Genomic DNA, 23,060 nt, shown 5'->3' with positions numbered 1-23,060 from the left:
TTAAAATAAAAACATGTATCCATTTCAAGACATTTTATATAGGATTTATAATAAATTTTAAAAAAATCGAATTAAGTTTTTTTATAAGACATGAGAAAATAATTGTCTAATAAATTATGAAAAATATCTGTGATCAATATTTTCCTTTTAGAAAATAAAACTTTTATTAGAATAATTTTTAAATTTTAAAATAAATAACTAAATTATCGGAGTTTTAAACTTTAAAAATGAAAAATTTGTAATAGTCGAATTAAAAATCAACTCTAGTTAATTAAATCTTATTATGAATAATTTGAATTTACGTCTTCCACATTTACGTATAATTTATTAATCACGTAAATATGACAAGGCCAAAAATACTTTTCATAACGAGATTGTTCTATTGATTTTCCGACACAACCTTTTTTTTATGTGAAAGATAATTGAAAAAAGTTGTGTTGGAACTTTCTAGTCATGGATATATATTTTTTTTTACAACAAATTTTAACTTTAAAAGTAATTAGAATCGATAAAAATTGTTTTATTTTAATGTAATAATTAATATTATACCTATCGAAATTGTTATTATTTTATAATTACATTGTATCGATGTTTAATTATTTTTTAGTTTTACAGTTATGATTAAATTTGGATAAAAATTATCACTTTTATCTACAATGTATTTGTACAAAAATTTATATTTTTTATTTAAAGAAAAATAAAAAATTTACTTTATAACAGACACCAATAATCCAATGAATACAATTATTTAATCAATGAGTAACAGCGCTGAGAGGTTCTGCACGTATTGATCTTAATTTAAGTTTAGAATCTACCTCATCATCCAACTCTCCGATTATTGCTCTAAAATTAAAAAAAAAATTAACATTAAAAACTAACAAGCATACATTAGTTATTAAAAGTATTAACAAGTATAATTTACTCACACATTGTCACCTCTGATTATATGTAGACCTAAAACAACTTGTTCAACACCCTGTGTCATACTGTATACTCGTTCATGAGAATCATCAAGAATTAAATTAATTGTTTGATCAAATCCTTTTAATGTTCCCTAAAATAAAAAATAATCATTTAAAAGATCACAGATGATTTTATGACTTTATTTTAATACGAGTATTATAAATTACAAAAATATCATTGTATAGGTATCGTTTACTGATTTATAAACAATGAATCAAGAACAATTCATTAACTGCATAAATCTAAACCTTAAATTTTATCATCAACTGTCAGTATGTCCGTTTAAAAATTAATTTTAAACTTAGTTTATCTACAAAACAACATTTACTTCACGGACTTTAAAGTATTCATTAAAAAACTTCGTTAAAAAATTTTAAAATAAGTTATAGAGATAACTTACAACAAAATTTCTTCCATCAGATGTGATAATAGATACGGTATCTAAAAATATTTTAATTAAGGATTTTATAAATAATATTATCGTGAAAATTTATATGAATAGTATATAATTAGTTAATGTAAAGGATACGGTTAACGTAACTTTCAAGTCCTGATGCCATTGTTGTATTTGATTTTTATTAAAATAGTAGACAATTGTTTTTTAAACAATTTTTAATAAAAAATTATCACTAGCAAGATTTATAAAATTTTTTGCAATTTAATCCACTTTATTTATTAAACAAAAATAATTTTTTTGAACTTATTTATCATGCCATCGTGCAAGTTGTTTTGGAGTTGTTTCCTATAGATATCTATTTACAATATACATACTATAGAGGGTGGAGGTAAGAAGCACTCTCTGCATATTAAAAGTGTCTATAAAAGTAAGATTAAGGTGGCGCTGCTTACGAAAGTGCCCCTAATAGCCACTTTAGCTTGAAATTGACTGTAATTTGATGTTGAAATTACCTGAAATTTGCTGCCCGAATTTGCCGTAAATTTGACAGCAAAAGTTGAAAATAAAAATTTGCGGTTAATTTTTCTTCAATTTAAAAGGTACTCTGATAGCATAGTTTGCGTTTGCTTTAGCAGAAGTTTACTTTACAAAAGTTTCGTTAATTTTTTCGTAAAATTTCCGTCAACTTTGGACTTTTGACAACTTGCTATTGAATTTGACGTAAATTTACTGCCCGCATTAGAATGAAAATTTATTTCAGAAGGTGACTAGAAAAAAGTTGTCATCAATTTTCAGGCAAATTTTATATCAATTTATCGTTAATTTGACTTGAAAAATTGTTAAGTATTTTTTTCGCCGTCAAATTGTAGATATTTTTATGTATAAATTTGATCACCTTCTGAAATGGTAAGAACGAACATTGCCGACTTTTTTTCGTAAAAAGTTACCTTTGAATTGAAGAAAAATTAACCGCAAATTTTTCTTTCGAATTTTTGCTGTCAAATTGTCGGCAAATTCGGGTAGCAAATTTAAGGTAATTTCAACATCAAATTACCGCTGATTTCAAGCTAAAGCGGCTATTAGGAATGATTAGTATACTAACTATCTAAGAATGAAAAAAAAAATATTTTTTGAATTTCTCACTTTTTTCTCGGCTTATTTTTACACCTTCATAATTTATTGAGTTTCCTTATAGCCAATTTCGATCACCAGAAAGTTGGTATCTATGAATTGCGACTAAATTGTCGACAACCTGACTAACTTATAATATTCATCATTTGTTATTTATCAATATATTTTCAAAAATAAACTATTTAAGAACGGTTTTCAGATAATTTTGTCCCAGCTTTTCTCTGAAATAAAAGCTCTAAACGCAAAATAAAGACACATACCCGATGATTTACTCTATGAACTAGCGAAGTGCACTTGAATTTTTTGATAACTTCCATTTGTTTACGAGAAAGCTTGGACAAAGTTCCTATTTAATGTACAAGTGCAACAGAGATAGTACCGTTTATCCAGTTGAGTGCGAATAGAGAAACAAATGAAAACGCGTCTTAAGAATAAAAATGCCTAATTATTTAAAATTATAAGCATTGAGCGGTTTTTATTGTTAGTGTGCGCGTTTTCTGTGAGGTCGCGCTATACTTTCTGTTAAACACTTCTGGCAATCCTGTGCTAGGGTAGCTACCCTGATTGAAAGAAACGATTCGAAATGACTTACAATGTTAAATGTCCATAAGAAGAGTGATTCAAAAGTATTAAAGGTATTCAAAAGCAATAAAAAGTATTAAAGCCTTTTTTTCTTTTAATCGTTTTAAATCGTTTCTTAAAAGGGTAACAAGAAAACAAAAAGTGGTTGTGTTTGATAATTAATGATACGATTACTTAGCACTTTTATATGACCCTGAAGTTAGCTCTCAGCGCTTAAAAAAAAGTTTAGTTAAGGATATTTCTGAATTGAAGCATGCCTTTATCTTTTAAAAATCTAACAATGGTTTTTTTTTAATTAAGTAAAGGCATGAGTTTTTCTTTTTTTAATTATTATCATTTTTTGACTTGTAATCCGATGTTAAAATTTGTTTAAAAATCAAAAGATGAAGATATTAAATGAACTAATGAAAATTAATAAAATTAAAAAAATACCATCATCAGATTTTTCAAAAATAAAGGCATGACTTTTTTTTTAATTTATTATCATTTTTTAATTTTATATTTGATATCAAAAATTTTTAAAAAATCAAAAGATGAAGATATAAAAGGAATGAATGAAAATTTTAAAAATTGAAAAAACACCATCGTCAGATTTTTCAAAAATGAAGTAATGACAATTTTTTTTTCTCTTGTATAATTAATTTTCGCGAAGTTATGAAGAAAAAACTAATATAATAATTTAAAAAATGCCTGAAACCATCATTTTTTAATGAAAAAATATATTCAATTATTAAATTTGATAAATATCTGATAATGGATTGCTTCGTGAGAGCTTCCAAAAATTTTCTTTTTAAACTAAAAATTTTTTTGTGTGTGGAAAAAATATTTTTACCATTACCATTTGTAGATAATTTCCCAAAAAATAAATCCCCACTTAGCGAATTTCTGAAAAATAATTCAATTCGGAAATATCTTTAACTAAACTTTTTTTTAAGAGCTGAGAGCTAACTTCAGGGTCATACTTACATATGATATTTCTGTTGTGTGTGTATATTATACGTCCTGCTTAAAAAAATTCAATAGATTTTTATATCTGTATGTATAAGGCCCTATACTTAATTACAGCACTTCTCATAGATCTCACTCATTCTTATAAAATCTTTATGGGAATTTATGAGAATCTACTGGATTCTATGAGATTTTTTAAACAGGGTAGCCTCAATAACTCTAATAAGCTTATAATCTCACAAACTTTGATAGTATAGAATAATACGAAATACTAGTGGTGTTTATTATTAACAGAGGCGTTATCAGATATTTTCGACTGGGTTTTTTTCGGAAACAAAATCTCTAAATACAAAACACAGACCGCATTTTGATGCATTACTGTCTAATCTAGTGAAGTGCGCTTTGATTGTTTCATAATATTCGTTTGTTTAAAAGAAAAACTCGGCCAAAGTTTTCATTTACTGTACAAGTGCAACAAAGATAGTACCGTTCGTGGTCTTGAGTGTAATAGAAAGAAAAGTGCGAACTTCTGTTATTCAAAGAATAATTTTGGAAATGAATCGTTATTTATTATTATATGATTCCTATTTAAAAGAAAACTAAGTTTATAATATCTACAATTAGGTCAATTGCATCAGCAGTTTTATATGAATATTTAATTTTTTTGATTAAAAATATATAAAATATTTATAAGTTAAATATAAACCTAATAAATTTAAAAATATTTCACTCAACATCATTAACATTTATTTATACTTTAAGGGGCTCCTCTGTGTGATAGCCTGTTTTTTAAGCGTTTTTAAGGAATTGTTTTTTTGACGACTAATGAAAAAATATAACTTTGGGTTTTTTTTTTTATTATTTATTAATTAATATTTCAAGAGTATGTAAAACAAATTTTTAATAAAAGTCTACATTACAACGTAAGTTTTACCGTTCTGAAGATATCCACCTCGAAAAAAAGTACGGTCGTTTGCTCTACGATCCCGGCTCTAGTCTTAGGCCTAATCGGTCACCACTGAGAGCGCTCAATTTAGTTCATAATCCAATGACGAACTAGTTCTTTCTTTTAGTTCATTAGTTCTTTTGTTTAAATAATTTAATAAAAACAATAAATAGAAAAAAAAATATATTTATGATTAATGCTGGTTCTGTTTATTTATGGAACATAAAATTTTTTATTTAAATAAGAATGAAAAAATAAAAGAATTTATATTAATAATTAGTCAACAGCTAGTCTCGTTTCTAGTATAATGCGTAATTATATTACAATACTTAAAAAATGCTAATTATTACAATTAAAGTTGACATTTTTTTATAGCACATCAAATCTTTTACTTAAGTAAAAATGAAAAAATTCAATAATTTATATTAATCATTAGTCAACAGCTAGTCTCGTTGAGTAATGATCTAATATATAAAAATAGTCTCTCGCAATATCAAGGCGCGCACAGAAAAAGTAAATAACTCGGTTGGTCACATAGCGCCAGTGTCTAGTTAAACCGACGCTAAAAAAAATATAAAAAGAACTAAGAGCGAGATCATCGACGAACTAGTTCGCATAGTTCACCTAAAGGAGCGCTCTTCCGACCTAGGTCGTTCGCGAATTACCCAAGACTACCCGGCTCATTAACTTGTCTGAGAAAAAAAAAAACGGCATATTTCAATCGGTAAGCCTGAATGCATCGAGTGAACTAAAATCATTTGCAAATATTAGGTTTAGTTGAAACTCTGAAAATCTTGACTTACCATCAATTTGCGCTGTTTGGACTGTAGAGTACTTCTTTCTCTTCTTCTTGGAAGTCTCTCAAAGTGGATTGCTCTACTTTTGCTTCAATTTTTGACTTTTTGAACTCGTCACGATAGACCCGGCTTCCCATCACTAAACTCATCAGCGCTCCGAAAATCTGTATCTTCTAACTATTAGATCTTCATAACAACTTCGAATTGTCAAAAATCACTTTACTAGCATATTCTACACATGTTAAGGAACCAACACCGGGAACTCCCTTAATTGTTATTATTAATTTTTCCAAGTAACTTTTTTTTAATTCTAATTAAGTAGTATTATGGTAGTTTTTAAAATTAAGACAAAATATTTTATTTAATTTATGTGAATATTTAATTTTTTTGATTGTGAATAAATAAAATATTTGTAAGTTAAATGTAAACCTGATTCATTTTCAACCCTTTACTTTAATATTAATAAGAATTACTTATAGTTTAAGCATATACAGTCATTTATTATTATTCTCCTAAGTAATTTTTGTTTTCTTCTAGCGTATTTAATTATTGCAGCTATTATTATTGCAGCTATTAAAATTAACCAGCACGAAAAGTTTGAATTTTTTTCCTATTTAGGGGGAAGAAAGTTGCTATTTTTGTATATGAGAAAATAAATGATAAAAAATAGTGCATGCGCCATTCTCCTCATAAATAGAGGCAAAATGTTAAACTTCCAAGTTCAGATCTGGTGAAAAATTTGTGCCATATGAGAGATCCGAACGAAAACGAAGCCAACGGAAAAAATGCAAGCAAATTTTGAGACAAATTTAGACAATAATAAGATACATTCAATAGCTTATAATTACAATAAGTGTAGTATATTACATACCTTGGACAATAAGGTAAGAAATGTTCCAGACCACATGGAATTGTTAGCCGAGGCGAAGACGATATATATTTTCGAGTTTAAAGAGCTCAAAAATGTATTGACAATAAAGTCAACTCCTTGAGCTCAAAAACAGTGGGAAGTTTCAGGGCTGGCCCGTAGGGTCAAGTGATTTTCAGCCTTTTTTTTTTTTTTTTTAAGTTAAGAAATTATTAATTTAAAAAATGTCTGATGTCGGTTAACTTCAGGATCATATGAATTTTATATGCTCTAATAGCCACTTTAGCTTGAAATTGACAGTAATTTGACATTGAAATTGTCTGAAATTTGATGACAATTTGACAGCAAAAGTTAGAAAGACAAATTTAATTTTTCCGTAATTTAGAGATAACTTTTTACTAGAAAAAAAAAGTCAGTAATGTTCATTCTTATACCATCTCAGAAGGAGATTAAATTTATACATAAAAATGTCTACAATTTGACGGCAAAAAAAGACGTAACAAATTATCAAGTCAAATTAACAATGAATTAATGTAAAAATTTGCCTGAAAATTGACGGCAAATTTTGTCTAGTTAACTTTTGAAGTGAATTTGCATTCTAATTCGGGTAGTATATTTACGTTAAATTGTATCTCAAGTTGTGTATAAATTGTCGTCAAAAACGGAAAAGTCCGAAGTTGAGACTGTCAACGTGTGACGTCATAGTTTAATTAAATTCTGCATGGTTATTATAATTTCAATTTATTAGCATAATTAAATCTGAATCTTTCGCTAAATAAATCGTTGCTCTCCATAGAAAAAAAGAGGAGCAATTTAATGACAGCGATAACTATTGAAAATTAAATTTATTTATTAAGTTATTTACAAAAATTAGTTTTGTATTTTTAATTACTGATAATTATTTAAGCATTAATTTTATGACTGGAGCCGTTATGGATTCTGAAAGAGCATTTAAAGCGCACTTTTTTTGGTTCATCAATTATTAAAAAATATCAAAATTCTGCGTTGACTCTTAGTGGTAGAATATTAGCAAAATTTATTAATTTTTCATATTTTATTCTATAATCAAATTATTGAATCGGCCACTTGGCATTTAATTGTCAATTATTTTTTTTACCGACCGAAATCCATCATAAAAAAAACATAGATAGCGTTAAAGTCAACGGCAGTTAATTGTCAGATAAATAACGAGTTATTAACCGGTAAATTATGTATTTTTAACACCATTTCAACTGAAATTTGCATCATGATTACCAGTACACATATTGCTGTATACAGCGGTGCACTGCCAAGTTTTTTTTTTTTTTTAAGTAAATTGAGTTTTACATGACTACAGACTTGACGTCTTTTATTCAAGTTTTTTAGTGATTTTTACTCTAAAAAAAAAAATTATTTTCGTTAATGACTCAAAGCTATTTTTGTAATTTTTGTTATCATTTTTTGAGTTATTTTTAAAACTCAAGTATTTATTGTTGTATTAATTAAAATTATATAGACTTAATAAATTAGCAATTTGTTTATAAATAGAAGAAATAAATAAATATTTATAAAAAATGCCTGTTTTTCATACAAAAACTATCGAAAGCATCCTCGAGCCTGTAGCACAGCAGGTAAACAATATTTTTATTTTACTGTACTTATAATTTTTTTTTTATTTTTTGATTCAAACAATTGTGTAATTTGATAATTTTCCTAAAATAGATATTATTTATAAAATAAAAATATAATATCACATAAACATTATTATGGAATTTATGTACGTGAAGTAAAAAATTTTTTTTTATTTTACACCCACTCAAATTATGTCATTTCGAAATAGATAGATCTGTTTATAGTAATTTTTCATCATCAGAATGTTATAATTGATGATATCATGTGTGTAGCCTGTAACAATTGAGTAATAGTTTAAAAAACAATTATTATCATTATAAAAGAAAAAAAAATAATAAAAATTGCGAAGTTTCATTATTCTTATTTATTATTTGAATTCTTGAATGATTGTATTAAAATTGCAATAGTTGCATCGTTTACCATTTATGTACATTGACATTGTGATTCATGATGATATCACATACATTCCAGTATATTTTACTTAAATATTTATGTAAAACAAAAAAAAAATAAAAACATACTTAATTTTATATCTGAAGCATATTGAACATCAATACTTGTTTTCATTCATCATTATAAAATTTTATATTTTAAGGAAAAAGAAAAATATTTCGATTCAAAAATATTCACATTGTGTAATAAAACCTTCAGAATTTTTACCGCCCAAGTAACTTCTCCCCAGATTAACTTTTATTTGGATCATTATTATTTTTAGAATACGTCATAACTTTTGGTCTGAACTTACGTTAGCCAATTGCTAGGCGTTGTTCATGGTACCATTATCGTCATTCAATGGCACATGCTATTTAAACTTACTCCAAAATATTACTCATATAATTTAAACAAAATAATTAGTTCAAGACCGTTACCGTCAGATTTCAATAAAAATGTCTTTTTTTTTTTTTTTTAATTAAATTAATTAACTAGTCAATGATAATATATGATTTAAATTTATGTAAATAAATTTAAATTATTATTTTATTGCTAAACTTAAATCTTCGACTACATTTAATTTTTTTTTAATTCAATTTATTTTGCCTACTTTTCCATAGTTTAAACCAGTCTTTCTATTTCTAAAATTTTTGTTTTAGCAAGCAATATAACTCCAAAATACAATAGTATTTTCATTTTAAGTTAGTATTGTCAATTTTATAATAAATTTTTAGAATTCGATGAAATTCCGCGTAGTAGTAGATAATGAAGAGAAAAAGATTCAATAAAATTTTTAAAAGCTACAGAGAACTAGTAAAATTTTGAGTTTCGTACGTTTGAAATTGAGCTTTCTATTAATTACAGGTTTCACCGAATTTTTTGGCTCTTCTAAGTCTTAAAATTTAATTAGATTGTTTTCTTAACATTAGCTACTAATATGCCGAATACTACACTGGTCACAAAAATTAAGGGATATAAAAAAAATTTGAAATTTTTGAGCGATTTTCGACATGTTGTAACTCGGTGAAAAATGTTCGTAGAGTAAAAATTGTCGGTTTTCTTAGAATTTTTAAAATCAGATATTTTTTTAAATTATTACATGTAATACAATAATTTTCTCGTGTAGCCCGACCCTGTAATTAACTCGTCAATCATAAATATCTTTCAAGGTCACTCCAGTAATTGAAAATAAAATAAATATGAAATCGATCCCCTATTTATATGTTGATCAAGATATAAATTTTGTAATTTATATTTAAACCTTGAATATAATTCAATAAAAATAGATTTAATTTCAATAAGATTTATACTTATTTCTTGCACACTTCTAAGAGGAAGCATTTGGGTGTGCTTTACTCTCTCACAATTTACTTTTTAATTGTAAACGAAACTTATAAAGCTCAAAGTTATGACAATAGTTATTTATCGTTATTGAAATATTCAATGAAATTTCTCACGTTCAAAATAATTTAAATTTTTAGGTTTCGAGACTTGTTATTCTTCATGAAGAAGCTGAAGATGGAAATGCCATGCCAGATTTGGAACGGCCTGTTTATGCCGTCAGCATGGCCGTTACAAATCTTGTTAAAGTAGGTTTCTTTAAAAAATTTTTAAATTTGATTTTATAGTCGAAATAAATAACAGAAATCATGTATTATAATGTCAAACTAGGTCGGAAAAGAAACAATCAATTCTTCGGACGATGCATTGCTTAAACAAGATATGCCAGCTGCACTTCAACGTGTTGAAGGTGCATCAAGACTTCTTGAAGAAGCATCTGCTCTACTGAAACACGATCCATACTCTGGACCTGCTAGGTAATTAATATTAAATTTTATTCATCAATAGTTTTAAGATTTTTTTTTTTGATAATTTAATTGATTATTAAATTATTTTACAGAAAAAAACTTATTGAAGGTTCGCGAGGTATTCTTCAAGGTACTAGTTCTTTGCTGTTGTGCTTCGACGAAAGCGAAGTGCGTAAAATAATTAGAGAATGTAAAAGAGTTTTGGATTATTTGGCTGTTACTGAAGTAATTGAAACAATGGAAGATCTGGTACATTTTTTAAAAAATCTCAGCCCCTGTTTAAGTAAAGTTTCACGTGAAGTAGGTGCAAGAGAAAAAGAGTTGACTCATCAAGTTCACCGTGAAATTTTAATACGATGTTTAGATCAAGTTAAAACTTTGGCACCAATTTTAATCTGTTCAATGAAAATTTTTATTCATATAATATCTCAGGGTGGTAGAGGTGCTGAAGAAGCTGCAGAAAATCGTAATTATCTTTCTAGCCGTATGTCAGATGAACTAAATGAAATAATACGTGTACTTCAATTGACAACTTATGACGAGGAGGAATGGGATGCTGATCAATTAACGGTATATTATTGTTCAAAATAATATAATAATAAATATATACTTTTATATTATTACAATTATTAAATTAAATATATTATATTTAGGTATTAAAAAAAGCTCAGAGTGCCATAGAGTCTCGTGTAAGAACAGCTCATGATTGGTTAGACGATGGTAGAGCAATGCAAGGCGGAGTTGGTGAAAAAAGTCTGCGACAAATTATCGAACAAGCAAATAAACTTGCTGATCGTTATCTTTCGCCGTCACAGTCTGATGCTATGTCTAAACTAGCATCTCAATTAGTAACAATGACTAATGCGCTTTGTGAATTACGCCAGGATGGAAAAGGAACAACTGTACAAGCAGAATCACTTGCTCGAGGAATTAAAGAAAAGCTTAATGAACTTCGTTCCTCTGTAGCATCGGCAATCGTTGCAGCTGATAAATCAGGAACAGCTCAAACTGCTCATACTGTTGCTGGTCGACTAGAGCAAGCTAATAAGTGGCTTTTAAATCCCCAACATGATGACAAAGGACTCGGACAACGTGCCATAGCTATGATTATTCATGAAGGAAAAAAAGTAAGTTCTACTATTATATTACATTTATATTATAAATTTAACATTTTATAAAATGCACTATTCATTTGTGCTGCAAATGGATAGAATCAGCAAAGTTTACCATACGTAAGTTTGTTATTGTGTAGAAGAATCTATAAAAATGTAATTATTAAAATCAATTATTAATATTTAACAAACTTAGCGATAAATATAATCAGTAATGTATCAATTATTTCTTTTTCTTTAGGTTGCTGAAGGCCTTCCAGGTATTCATAAAGCGGAAATCCTACAGCTTTGCGATGAAGTAGAGAATTTATCGCGTCAATTAGCTGATATGTGTGCTTATGGTCAAGGAAATACACCACGTGCACAAGAAATAGCACGGCAATTATCACAAAAACTTTACGAATTAAAAAATCGTATTCAACAAGCAGTTGTATCACGTGTAGTTGAAGATTTTATTGATATTACAACACCACTGAAACAATTTACCGATGCTGTTTTAATTCCCGAAGGCACACCAGGACGTGAACAAAATTTCAATGATAAAACTCATGCACTTCAAATATTTTCAAATCGTGCTGTTAAAACAGCGCGTATGGTAGCCGCTGGTGGCAGTAGTGGAAATAAAAAATTAGCTGAAGCATTATTAAATAGTGCTTCTCAAGTTGAATCATTAACACCACAGTTAGTTAATGCTGGACGTATTAGAATGAGTTATCCAGAAAGTAAAGCTGCTGATGAACACTTTGAAAATTTACGTCAACAGTATGCAGAGACAATGCAGCGAACAAGAGCACTTTGTGATGAAGCTACTGATAGTGCTGATTTTATTCGTACATCTGAAGAACAAATGCAGAAACATACTTTCCTTTGTGAGGAAGCTATTGCTAAACAACATCCACAAAAAATGGTTGATAATACTGCCGCAATTGCTCGTTTAGCTAATCGAGTTATTCTTGTTGCTAAACAAGAGAGTGACAATAGTGAAGATCTTTCATTTATTCAACGAGTTAATCAAGCTGCTGATGTTCTTCAGCACTGTGTGACACCTATGGTGCAAGATGCTAAAGCTGTTGCTATGAATATTACCGATGCTCCGTCTATTTCACATTGGAGAGAAAGCAATCGTGCTGTAATTATTTTTATTTTTTTATTATTCAAAATTGATAAATTTATATTGATAATTAAATAACTTGGATCAATTTTATTTTTAGCTGCTAAATAGCGTAGGACAAGTTCGCAAAGCTCTGCATCTTGATCAAAGAACTTCTCCTGATATTTCACAGCTGCGAATTAGCGATGGTTTGTTGAATATTTTAATTTTTTTATTTTATTATAAATCTATTAAAAGTTTAATCTTTTTAATATTTATAGACTGTTTTATTAACGATTCAAAAAAAATTTTAAGTGATTATAAATTTATTTCAGAAGATAAAGTGCCCCTACCTCGGCACACTTACTTTACAGATAAAGGTATCATTAATTTTCATGAGTATAAAAAAATTTACTGTGTTTTTATTGAATTTTTACCGAAAAATTTTCATTTTTTAATTTATTTTTTATTATTTAATATAGTTGTGTTTATTTTATTTAGTCTACTGTATTCAAAAATACCTGAAAAAGAAACTGTTTCTTTTTGTTTTTCTTTTCGTAAATATCATATCATTCACTCATTGTCATAAGCATTGATATGTATATTTTTAGTTTTTGTTGATTTTAATTTTCTAATTGATACCGTAATTTTTCATTGATTGATTTTTTGATTAAATTTCTTAACTGTCAGTCGGTGAACCTTTGAAGAATCAGCCGTCACCCAGCAATTTGGGCGCGGTCAGCCCTACATTTAATACTGGCAAACCGCAACATCGTTCCATCAGTCCTTTGCCTAAATGGGCACGTGGAGGTATTAGAAAATAAAATAAAACCCCACATATATATCTATTAATTCCATTTAAAATTATTTTACAAGCTAAAAAAAAATTAATGACACAATTATCCATTTTAATTGATGACATTAAAATAATGAAGCTATCATCCCTATTATTTTTTATTATTTTTTTTTTGTATCATGTTAACTGTAATTTCTTATCAGGAGATAATCCAGACCTACTATACCAGGAACTTGCCCCTGAGAACAACTTTGAGAAAACGGCTCAAGCCGGAGGTAATTTATCACAATAACGAAAATAAAAAAGAAAAATAACTGTCTCAAATATTATTTGAGACATTTTAGATTTTTTCTTTCTTTATTTTATGTTTAGAAGTTTCGCGTATTGATTGCTCGCCAATGATGTTTGAATTTTTTTTTACTTTTTTTAAATCACCAAATTCATCTCATCATTCATTTTTTTTTATCAGCGCATGTTATGAAATCCCTTTGAAAAAATTTTAATCTTCGAAAAAAAAAAAATCTTAATATTTTTTGAGGTGACTGTATTTTTTATTTATTTAAATGCTGCATGTATTGCCAAGGATATTGCGATAATTATTTTGATCATTACAATGTGGACAAAAATGGTAAGATTAAATAATTGTTTGTTTAAATTTTCAGAGTAAGCTGCATCTTGATGTTTATGAGTGTAATGCATGAAAATAATATATTATTTTGTTCTAATTTAATTAATTTTTAAAAAATTATTTTTGTTATTAAGAAATGGTACCACCAAGACCTCCATTACCAGGTGGAGAGATAGCACCTCCAAGACCACCACCACCAGAGACTGATGATGAAGATGAAATGTTTATGCATGCACCTCAACCAAATCAACCTATCATGGTAATTTAAAAAAAAATAAATATTAAACTGAATAAATAAATAAATTTATTAAATAAATAATTATTTTAGATGGCAGCTCATGGTCTCCATCAAGAAGTTCGTCAATGGTCTAGCAAAGATAATGATATCATTGCTGCTGCTAAAAAAATGGCTATTTTAATGGCTCGTCTTTCTGGTTTAGTTCGAGGTGAAGGTGGTAATAAACGTGATTTGATTGCTTGTGCTAAAGCTATTGCTGAAGCATCACAAGAAGTTACTCGTTTAGCTAAAGAATTAGCTCGAGAATGCACAGACAAACGTATTCGCACGGTAATTTTTAAATATTTAACAATATTAATTATTGTTTGATATTAATTATTTATTCAGTATAACTTTATATTATTATTTTTTTTATAATCAGAACTTACTTCAAGTATGTGAAAGAATCCCGACAATAGGAACTCAATTGAAGATCTTATCAACTGTAAAAGCAACAATGCTTGGTGCTCAAGGTATATTAATAATTTATTTTTATTGATATAAATAACATTTAATACTTAAAAAATAATACCGCTTTATTATTAAAATTATTCAAAGTCATTTTATTTATCTTCTAGTAAAATCATTAATGACTATATTTCAGCTTTTAAATAGTAATAACTATTAAATTTAGTTAATTTGTACATAAAAAAAAAATTAAACACATCATTAATTAAAAATATTAACAATTTAACACGTAATGGTTCAATTTCATATTAACTCATTATTATAATCAATGAACATTGTTTTTTTGTGCATAGAAACGCTCCCCACCTGGGAAGAACTGATGCTATATGGTAAAAAAAAGCTGTATATAACGCGTGTTTGCATTCATTTCATCTATGCGTGCACATATTTTTCTATATTTTTATTAATGCATGCTTAATACTTGAGCAACAAAATTTTTCATTGCATGAATTTAATTATAATATATTTTGCTGAAACAAAAAACTTACCTTTTAATTTTCGTTAAAGTATAACATATGCATTGTCATTTATGTCCATTACATGTGATCAAGTTATAAGTTTTAGCGCAATCATTACGTTAAGTTTAAATTATAAAAATTTGATATTGCAAGTACTAACATTTAATATTAATATTATTAGACTAACTTATTCTTATTACTTTTATCTCTTATTCGGTCTCATCGTTTGGCATGACGCGGTGATTTTCACCTGTATCGTTACAGATGAATTGATTGGGATTAGTAAGTCTCGATGTAATTTATTGATTGATTATTATTATTATTATTATTATTATTATTATTATTATTATTATTATTATTATTATTATTATTATTATTATTATTTTACATGATATTTGAAATTTATTACTTTTAAGTAGTAATTTATATGTTGATAAGTATGCAGAAAAGTCTGTTTAGATTTTTATAGTTATTTTTATTACTATTATGATTTAAATTTAAATAATATTATATTACACATCAAAGGATAAAAGTAGGATGTAGCAATTCGCAATTACACACTCGAGTTGTAATGTCTTACTTTCCCTACTTTTCTCCCTTAGTGTATAATATACTATAGAAATATTGTAGCTTCGATTTATTTATGTATATTATTTTTTTAATTTAACTAATGATTCATTAATTAATGATACAGGTACGGAAGAGGATCAAGAAGCAACAGATATGCTGGTCGGAAACGCTCAAAATCTTATGCAAAGTGTTAAAGAGACAGTGAGAGCTGCAGAGTGTGCAAGCATCAAGATTCGTACCGCGTCTGGAATGAAATTACGCTGGGTGCGCCGTCAACCTTGGTACCAATATTAGATTTGTGACACAATTATGTCGTAGATTCGCTTCTGAGTTTTATTTACCTCTGACAAAATTTTTGTTTCGAATCAGTCGTGGACATGTGGTTTTAACTACATAGACAGTTTGCCGTAGTACAGTAATGTACTAGTGGCTTACGTTTATTAACCCAATTAAATTTTTATCACCACATAGATTACTTTCAGTTTAATTAATTCTTTAAAAAGTTAAATTTATAAAATTTCTAATATACTTTTATAATTACTAAATTGTTTATTAATTATATAATAATATTAATAATAATAATTGTTGTAATCACTGCAAAATAGTTAAGTTTAATCATTTTTTCGGATGTCAGGGTCCATAACATTATTACACATAAGAATTATTCTTATTGTTCAGTACGATTATATTGAAAAATTTTTTTTCTCTCATTTATGAGAAAAAGACTTGATTAATTGTTTCGTCCATTATAAGAAAAATTACAACTAATATTATTTCTACATAATTGTATCGTATTGTATTAAAAATAAGTTGACGTCATTTTATTGTTTTTGCTAATCATATTGTCATTTTATATAAATATACATTGGGATAAATCATTTAAATTATTTAAATACAATACATCGGCTTGTTGTGAGTTAATCAACTAAAAATATTTTTTAAATATTTTATAAAAATAAGTCTAAACCCTTTTTACAGGCTTGGATTAAATTTTATCGTACTGAATAAACAGACAATTTGAAAAATGTATCATGTAAATTTTTAAATTATATTCATGTGCAATTTTCTGAAATAATATTTTTTGTATGATAATGAAAAATATTGGCCTTGATAGTAAATTATTAATATTTTTGTAAGGTCCAGTGCAATAACGTTGATAAATGTAGTGTTACAATATGTATACTTTTTGCGATGGTTTTTTTTATAATTCAATGGTGCTAAAAAATATTAAAATGTTAAATTAGAGTAAATAAAATAATTTTTTTAGAATGTAAATGCAATAATGTTTTTGAAATAAGTTTCGATTTAGATAAAAAAATAAAAATAAAAGAGATAACAATATAATTTTTGTAACTTTTAGTACATTAACTACTTTAATTTTAAGCGTAATATTTTTAAAACAAAACGTAACATAAAATTTAACTAAAATTTCTTAAATGTCTTAATAAATAATTTTTTTGTAAACTACTAATGCCAAATTCATTTAAAATTATAATCCTATAATTTAATATTTTTTTAAATTTGTCCTTTTATTTTTTGCCAATGGATTCATCAGTAGGATTAATAATTTGAATATAATAATAAAAGTAGATTTAGAAAATACATAATTGATAAATTTAGTTCTATGTCATGCGTATAAGATAAAAAAATGCATTAGTTTACTAGCATGACTATTTTAGTTTAGTGATCATGCTCGTAATTATCAATGAGCAAGTGACGGCTGACAAAAACATTTAAAAATTGATAAGGATCATTGTTTTTATCATCACAAGGTACATCTTTAAATTGTGTGTTTTTTGTAGCTGGTGAAAAATGGTCTCTGTTTTCCGTGAATGATATCTATGTATATATGTATGTATGTGTAAGTACCTAATATGTATATTGAAATGGTATAATTGTTATCGAGGCGTACATTATTTTTTTTGATAAGTATTATTACAAAATAAGAGTGAATTATGTGAAATTACACAACGATTTTTAAATTAAAATAACATTGATTAAATAAGTATTCCTTTAAAAAGTTAATTTTTACAAGAAACGACAAAATAAATTGCTATAATGGCTGAAAACGTCCCAATTCTTGAAGGATTTTTATGTCCTGTATGCATGACAGATTTAAAAAAACCATGTCAATTAACAAAACATTTTGAAGAAGTTCACAATGACGATCCAGAAATACTAAAATCTCTCAAAGGTAAATTTAACATATTCAATAATTGAATATAGCCAATTTTTAAAGGTTATAAATTACTATTCAATAAAAAAAAAAACAATTCAAATAGTTAAATGTTAATCATTACTTTTAAATAGATTTGTTTGGAAAAGCTAAAAAAAAAATTCTTAAACAAGATGAAATGCCTGATAATTTCTCTCACAATGTACCGATCCGAGAAAAACAATTGAGTCCGGATATTAATTGGGGTCCACAAGAAATTGGAGCTGTTAAATCTTACACTGTTTACTATAGAGATATTAGAAACGCTAAATTGGAAAGGTATTCAACTGAAACAAATAAATTACTGATAAGATTAGACAAACTATTATTAAATTTACCATCAGATCCAATTGATCGAAAAGGTATTTCTAATTTAAAAATTAAATTTAAATAAATTATAAAAATACTTGACAATTTTTTTTACTCGGTATTAATTATTTTATATTAATAAATAAAATTAGTCATTAAATTGTCGTTTCAGCTCATGAACGTACGATTGTGCCTTGGATTGATGATAAAGATGTTAAATTATGTCCAAATTGTGCACGTAGTTTCCATTTAGCCAGAAGAAAACATCATTGCCGGTTGTGTGGTGCTGTAATGTGTCACGATTGTACTGAATTTTTATCTCTTATTGATGCTCGTAAGTTATTTTTTTCTGTAGTAAGAATAATAATTATATATAGATTAAAATACTATAAATTCATCAGGTAAAATGACTAGTCCAACATCAGTAGATGATTCGTCAATATCTCCTACATCATCAGAATCTCCATTAACAGATCGAATTATTCGAGCTGGAATAGGACTTTCGAAAATAGCCCGATCACCATCAAGTGGAAGTCTCAATAGTATTTTATCACTGATGAATGATCGAGCAGGTGGTGAACAGTATTTTCGATTATGTTTTCATTGTAAAAACCTTTTGGATGCACGTGAAAAATTAAAAGTAAGACATCTAAGTAAACCAATTATTTCAAAATTTTACGAAACTATGAGAACATATATGGAAGAAGCAATGCGTTTTATGACAATGTACAATAAAATGTGGGAATCATTAAGTAAAGGGGAAATGACTTATGATTTACGTGATGCACAAATATTGAGAATTAAAATAGCTAAAGTTGGAGAAAATGTTGATAATATAAGTAAAAAAATTATAGCTATTGGTACTGCAGATATTGATAATCCACCACAGGGTCAGGCACTAAAACTTCATCAAATGATTCGTGCATCCGCAATGATATTTCTTAAAGAACAATTATTAACTATTCCCTCACTGCCGTCTGAAGAAGAATATTTGGCTTTGCAAGAAAACCGTCGTCAGAAAATTGAAGAAAGAATAGCTTACGAAAGACAGTTGGAAATTGAAGAAGCTTTAAAAGAAAGACGTAGAGACTATAAAGTAGATAATAAAAGCTCACAAAATATTACACCGATTAAAAATAATGAGGTAAAATTATTTAATTACTTATTAATATAATTTTATTCATGTATTTATTTATTTGTGTAGACTTTGATGGAGACGTCACAAGGCTGGACACCTTCTGGGGCTGTTGCAATACTTCCATCCGCATCAATTGAACCAATAATCGAACAAATGAGTAATTTACGATCGTACATAAAACAAGCTAAAGCAGAATGTAAATTTGATGAAGTAGCTACATTAGAAAGTAATTTACGTGAACTTCAAAGCGCTTATTTTGCAATGAAGCAAAACAGTGATGGTTAAAATGCTTTTAATTTTTTTTTTATCAATACATTGCCATTATATAAAGTTGGTAGATTTTTCAAATTTTAATAATCTCTTATTTTTATTTGTGCATATACATATTTATATGATATTTAATTTCAATATAGTGAGAATTATATAACTATGATAAGATATAAAAAAAAACAAACGGTTATATAAGAAAGTAATATTTATTGAAATAATAGTAATAATATATAAATTTAATAATTTAATAAATTTTCAATTTTTTACTAATTGGGCCCAATCCTATTTTCTATAATTAAAGTATTTTTATGAACAATACTCAATTTATTATATAAATATATTATTTTAAATTTAAATTATTTTTAAACACAATTTATTATGACTGTTAATGTAAAATTTATTTGTTTTATAAATATATTTAATAAAAATTTATTCAACATTAAAAAATAATTAATCCATTAAAAAATATATTTATACTTTATATTTACAATTTATACATTTGTTATTTATATATTATAAATCATCGTTTGCATAGTTCTAAAATAGGTATTGGTAAGTTTTTATAGTAATCTTCAGAAAGGGAATAGTCATTTGAATTACTATCGGTTTCTTTACTATTACTTTTTATTTCTTTATTAATTTCTTTTAAAACTAGTGGTAAGTTTTCACTTACATAAGACGTTAAATTTGAATTTTCTTTTGTATAATCACTAGACTGGGTTAAATTTGAAGAACAAGGTGTTTCACATGTTGATAAATCTTGTGGACAATTCGGAAATATATAATCCGGTATATTATTTGATATTATTTCTTTTTGATTGTTTGTTTTATCATCAACTTGATTTATATTTAATTCTTGGAAATTTGGTAAAATAAAATCTTCTTGTTCAATCCCATATTTAATTTCGTAATTATTAACATTATTTTCTTCAGGCAAACTATTTGTGCTAAATTTCATTAAATCAGATTTACTATTAAATGGAAATTTCGACACACCTTCAATATTATTAAATTTCGCTTCTTCATATATGTGTTTTAAATTATCATTATTAATTAATTGTGCGGCATAATTAACTTCTTGAGCATCATGTAAAACAGTTGATTGATTACCAGGACGTTGATTGTCTGATATATCTTCAAAATTTATAAAAATATCAACTGGTGCTGCTGGACCAGTTGGTGGACGTTTTGGTGGTTCCTCTTTTAATATATCAACAGCTAAATAATCGGCAGCTCTAAATAACTCTACTTTAACTAATAAATTTATTAACTCTCGTATCGTAGGTCTTTTGCGTCCCATCGTTGACCATTCATCTAAAAAAATTTCAGCTGCTAGTCGATGTTGTCTCAATGCAGTAGATTCAATAATACTAAAATTATAGTATATTTTTAATTTATAGAATTTACAACAATTTTGTTAATTATGTATATTTATAAAAATTATAATATTAATAGATAATTATTATACGTACTCAAGATGTTCCTTAGTAAACATAGGAAGATTTTGTGATCCATGTTTTGTTATAATTCCCATAAGAATTTTCCAAGAATCTGGACTTAAAGTTTTCGCAAGAGAATAAAGTTCTGCAGGTCTTAATTTACGAATTTCTGTGTCTGAATTCATCATTATTTTTTTTATAATAAATTTCAATTAAAAAAAAAAATTATATAAATAAATATTCGTTAGCTTAAGTTTATGAATTACTAAATTCAATAATGTAAACGGTTTAATAATTATATCAACATACTTTGCATAATATTAATAACCTATAAAATTTTTGATGCTTGATATAAAATATAAATATATAAAATAAATATTGAGAGGTATGGGTACTTTTGTTTCATCTTAGTCCGTTTGTTAGATGACGTGTGCATTAAACTCTAAATACTCAATTACCGACCTGAAATATTAAATGATGCTGAAATTAGCAGACATTTAAAAATTTTTTAATTTTTGTTTTTCAACAAATCAATTGTAAAATAAAATAAAAATATGCACATGTAGAAAATTTAAAAAACTACAGGTGCAATTTTTTCAAATATTTTTTTTTATCGTTTATCGTCTAAAAAAAGATCCGAATATTATTAAACGTCTGCTAACTTCAGTATTATAATATTAATTATATTGGATATCGATAATCCAGCAGTTCTTATAATATTTAAGTAATTATATAAAATGGCGCGTTTTTTCAAATCCTAAATGTCTATTTAAAAAAAAAATTTTTTTTTTCAATTCCTGAACGACAAATTAAAAAATAAAACTTTCGTAAGCTTTACTGACGTTATCTAACAATCTAATTTCATGAAATTGAAATATTCTCGTTTACTCATCATAATTTAGATGTCCATTTCCCATTTTTTTAAATTTTCTAATTACAACCTTTGGAAGGTCATAACTACTTGAATAATCGTTCGATTCGAAAAAAAAATTTGGATTTTTTCATTTTTGTGAAATCTAAATTTCCATTTTTTTAGTTTTTATATTGGAATCTTTAATTCAAACATATTAATAAAAATAAATTTTCGAAAAATTTTAGAAACGCATATCAAACGGAAAATTGATCAAATTGAAAAAAAAAATGGACATGTTTATTTTTGAAAAAGCTAATTATCCATTTTTTCATTTACTTTTTTTTCCAATAGAAATAAAGTTATATTAAAAAATGAATCAAAATTATTTTATAAGCGCGATATTTATCTAAAAACTATATTATCTCGAATAATGCATGTTCTAATACATATGTTATCTGTACTCTTCCCAATATCACTGGCTGTTCAATCCATTTATAATTATTATTATTATTATAATTATACATATAAGTTCACACAATACGTTCACTTTCAAATCAACCGTCAAATCCGGCCAGCGCCAAATTCCATCCAAGACGTAACACTTTTTTTTAAGAAATATCAATTTTTTAATATTAAGTTCATGATAAAAAAAAACTTTTAATCTAATCAGCTGGCCAAAAAAATTTTTAATTGAAGTTCTAATACGGTACAGTCCGCATAATAAAGTTCTAATTATCAAAATTCAATTATTCAACAATTTCGTTTTAGCCTTAATTGTCTAAAATTGCATTTACGAGCAATTTTAGGATAATATTTGTTTGCTAAATTGTTACGAAATTACCAATTAATTTACGGAAATAATTTTCTGAACCGATCAACTTTTTTTCTTCCTTTCTTTTTGAATTTGTTTTTTTTTTTTTTTTCATATCAGTAAAGAACATGAAATTCACAGAT

At 26.5% G+C, this 23,060-nt stretch overlaps 4 protein-coding genes across 7 annotated transcripts; 2 read left to right on the top strand and 2 right to left on the bottom strand.

Annotated features, from left to right (window-relative positions):
• Positions 1-600: 600 nt before the first annotated feature.
• On the bottom strand, positions 601-1,744 carry LOC103573813 (U6 snRNA-associated Sm-like protein LSm8). The gene is made up of 4 exons (XM_008553037.3): positions 1,493-1,744; positions 1,364-1,404; positions 927-1,054; positions 601-843 (listed from the first exon to the last, which is right to left on the bottom strand). The coding sequence occupies exons 1-4, from the start codon at positions 1,521-1,523 to the stop codon at positions 753-755; spliced, it is 291 nt and encodes a 96-aa protein (XP_008551259.1). The 5' UTR covers positions 1,524-1,744; the 3' UTR covers positions 601-752.
• A 6,182-nt stretch (positions 1,745-7,926) lies between these two features.
• LOC103573814 (vinculin) lies at positions 7,927-17,349 on the top strand. Of its 3 annotated transcripts, XM_008553038.2 has the most exons (14): positions 7,927-8,242; positions 10,157-10,264; positions 10,347-10,492; positions 10,576-11,053; positions 11,137-11,610; positions 11,837-12,724; positions 12,807-12,894; positions 13,021-13,065; positions 13,376-13,495; positions 13,685-13,756; positions 14,244-14,368; positions 14,438-14,677; positions 14,769-14,859; positions 16,007-17,349. In XM_008553038.2, exons 1-14 carry the CDS (start codon positions 8,186-8,188, stop codon positions 16,174-16,176), a joined length of 3,102 nt encoding a protein of 1,033 aa, XP_008551260.1. In that variant the 5' UTR covers positions 7,927-8,185; the 3' UTR covers positions 16,177-17,349. The 3 variants fall into 3 exon arrangements, with proteins under 3 accessions (XP_008551260.1, XP_008551262.1, XP_008551263.1); XM_008553040.2 differs by lacking the exons at positions 13,376-13,495; positions 13,685-13,756; XM_008553041.2 differs by lacking the exons at positions 13,021-13,065; positions 13,376-13,495; positions 13,685-13,756 and having other exon boundaries at positions 7,928-8,242.
• A 231-nt stretch (positions 17,350-17,580) lies between these two features.
• On the top strand, positions 17,581-19,936 carry LOC103573815 (rabenosyn-5). The gene is made up of 5 exons (XM_008553042.3): positions 17,581-18,076; positions 18,193-18,459; positions 18,579-18,740; positions 18,808-19,550; positions 19,611-19,936. The coding sequence occupies exons 1-5, from the start codon at positions 17,941-17,943 to the stop codon at positions 19,827-19,829; spliced, it is 1,527 nt and encodes a 508-aa protein (XP_008551264.1). The 5' UTR covers positions 17,581-17,940; the 3' UTR covers positions 19,830-19,936.
• Positions 19,937-20,270: 334 nt separating this feature from the next.
• On the bottom strand, positions 20,271-22,992 carry LOC103573816 (protein Tube). 2 transcript variants are annotated; one of them, XM_008553045.2, is made up of 4 exons: positions 22,553-22,986; positions 21,563-21,715; positions 21,287-21,428; positions 20,271-21,184 (listed from the first exon to the last, which is right to left on the bottom strand). In XM_008553045.2, exons 2-4 carry the CDS (start codon positions 21,567-21,569, stop codon positions 20,335-20,337), a joined length of 999 nt encoding a protein of 332 aa, XP_008551267.1. In that variant the 5' UTR covers positions 21,570-21,715; positions 22,553-22,986; the 3' UTR covers positions 20,271-20,334. The 2 variants fall into 2 exon arrangements, with proteins under 2 accessions (XP_008551267.1, XP_008551265.1); XM_008553043.2 differs by having other exon boundaries at positions 21,287-21,715; positions 22,553-22,992.
• Positions 22,993-23,060: the final 68 nt, after the last annotated feature.

This window comes from Microplitis demolitor, chromosome 5, assembly GCF_026212275.2.
Source record: "Microplitis demolitor isolate Queensland-Clemson2020A chromosome 5, iyMicDemo2.1a, whole genome shotgun sequence".
Taxonomy (NCBI): domain Eukaryota; kingdom Metazoa; phylum Arthropoda; class Insecta; order Hymenoptera; family Braconidae; genus Microplitis; species Microplitis demolitor.
The sequence above is the reverse complement of the archived record's forward strand: the minus strand, read 5'-3'. Positions and strand labels throughout refer to the sequence as shown.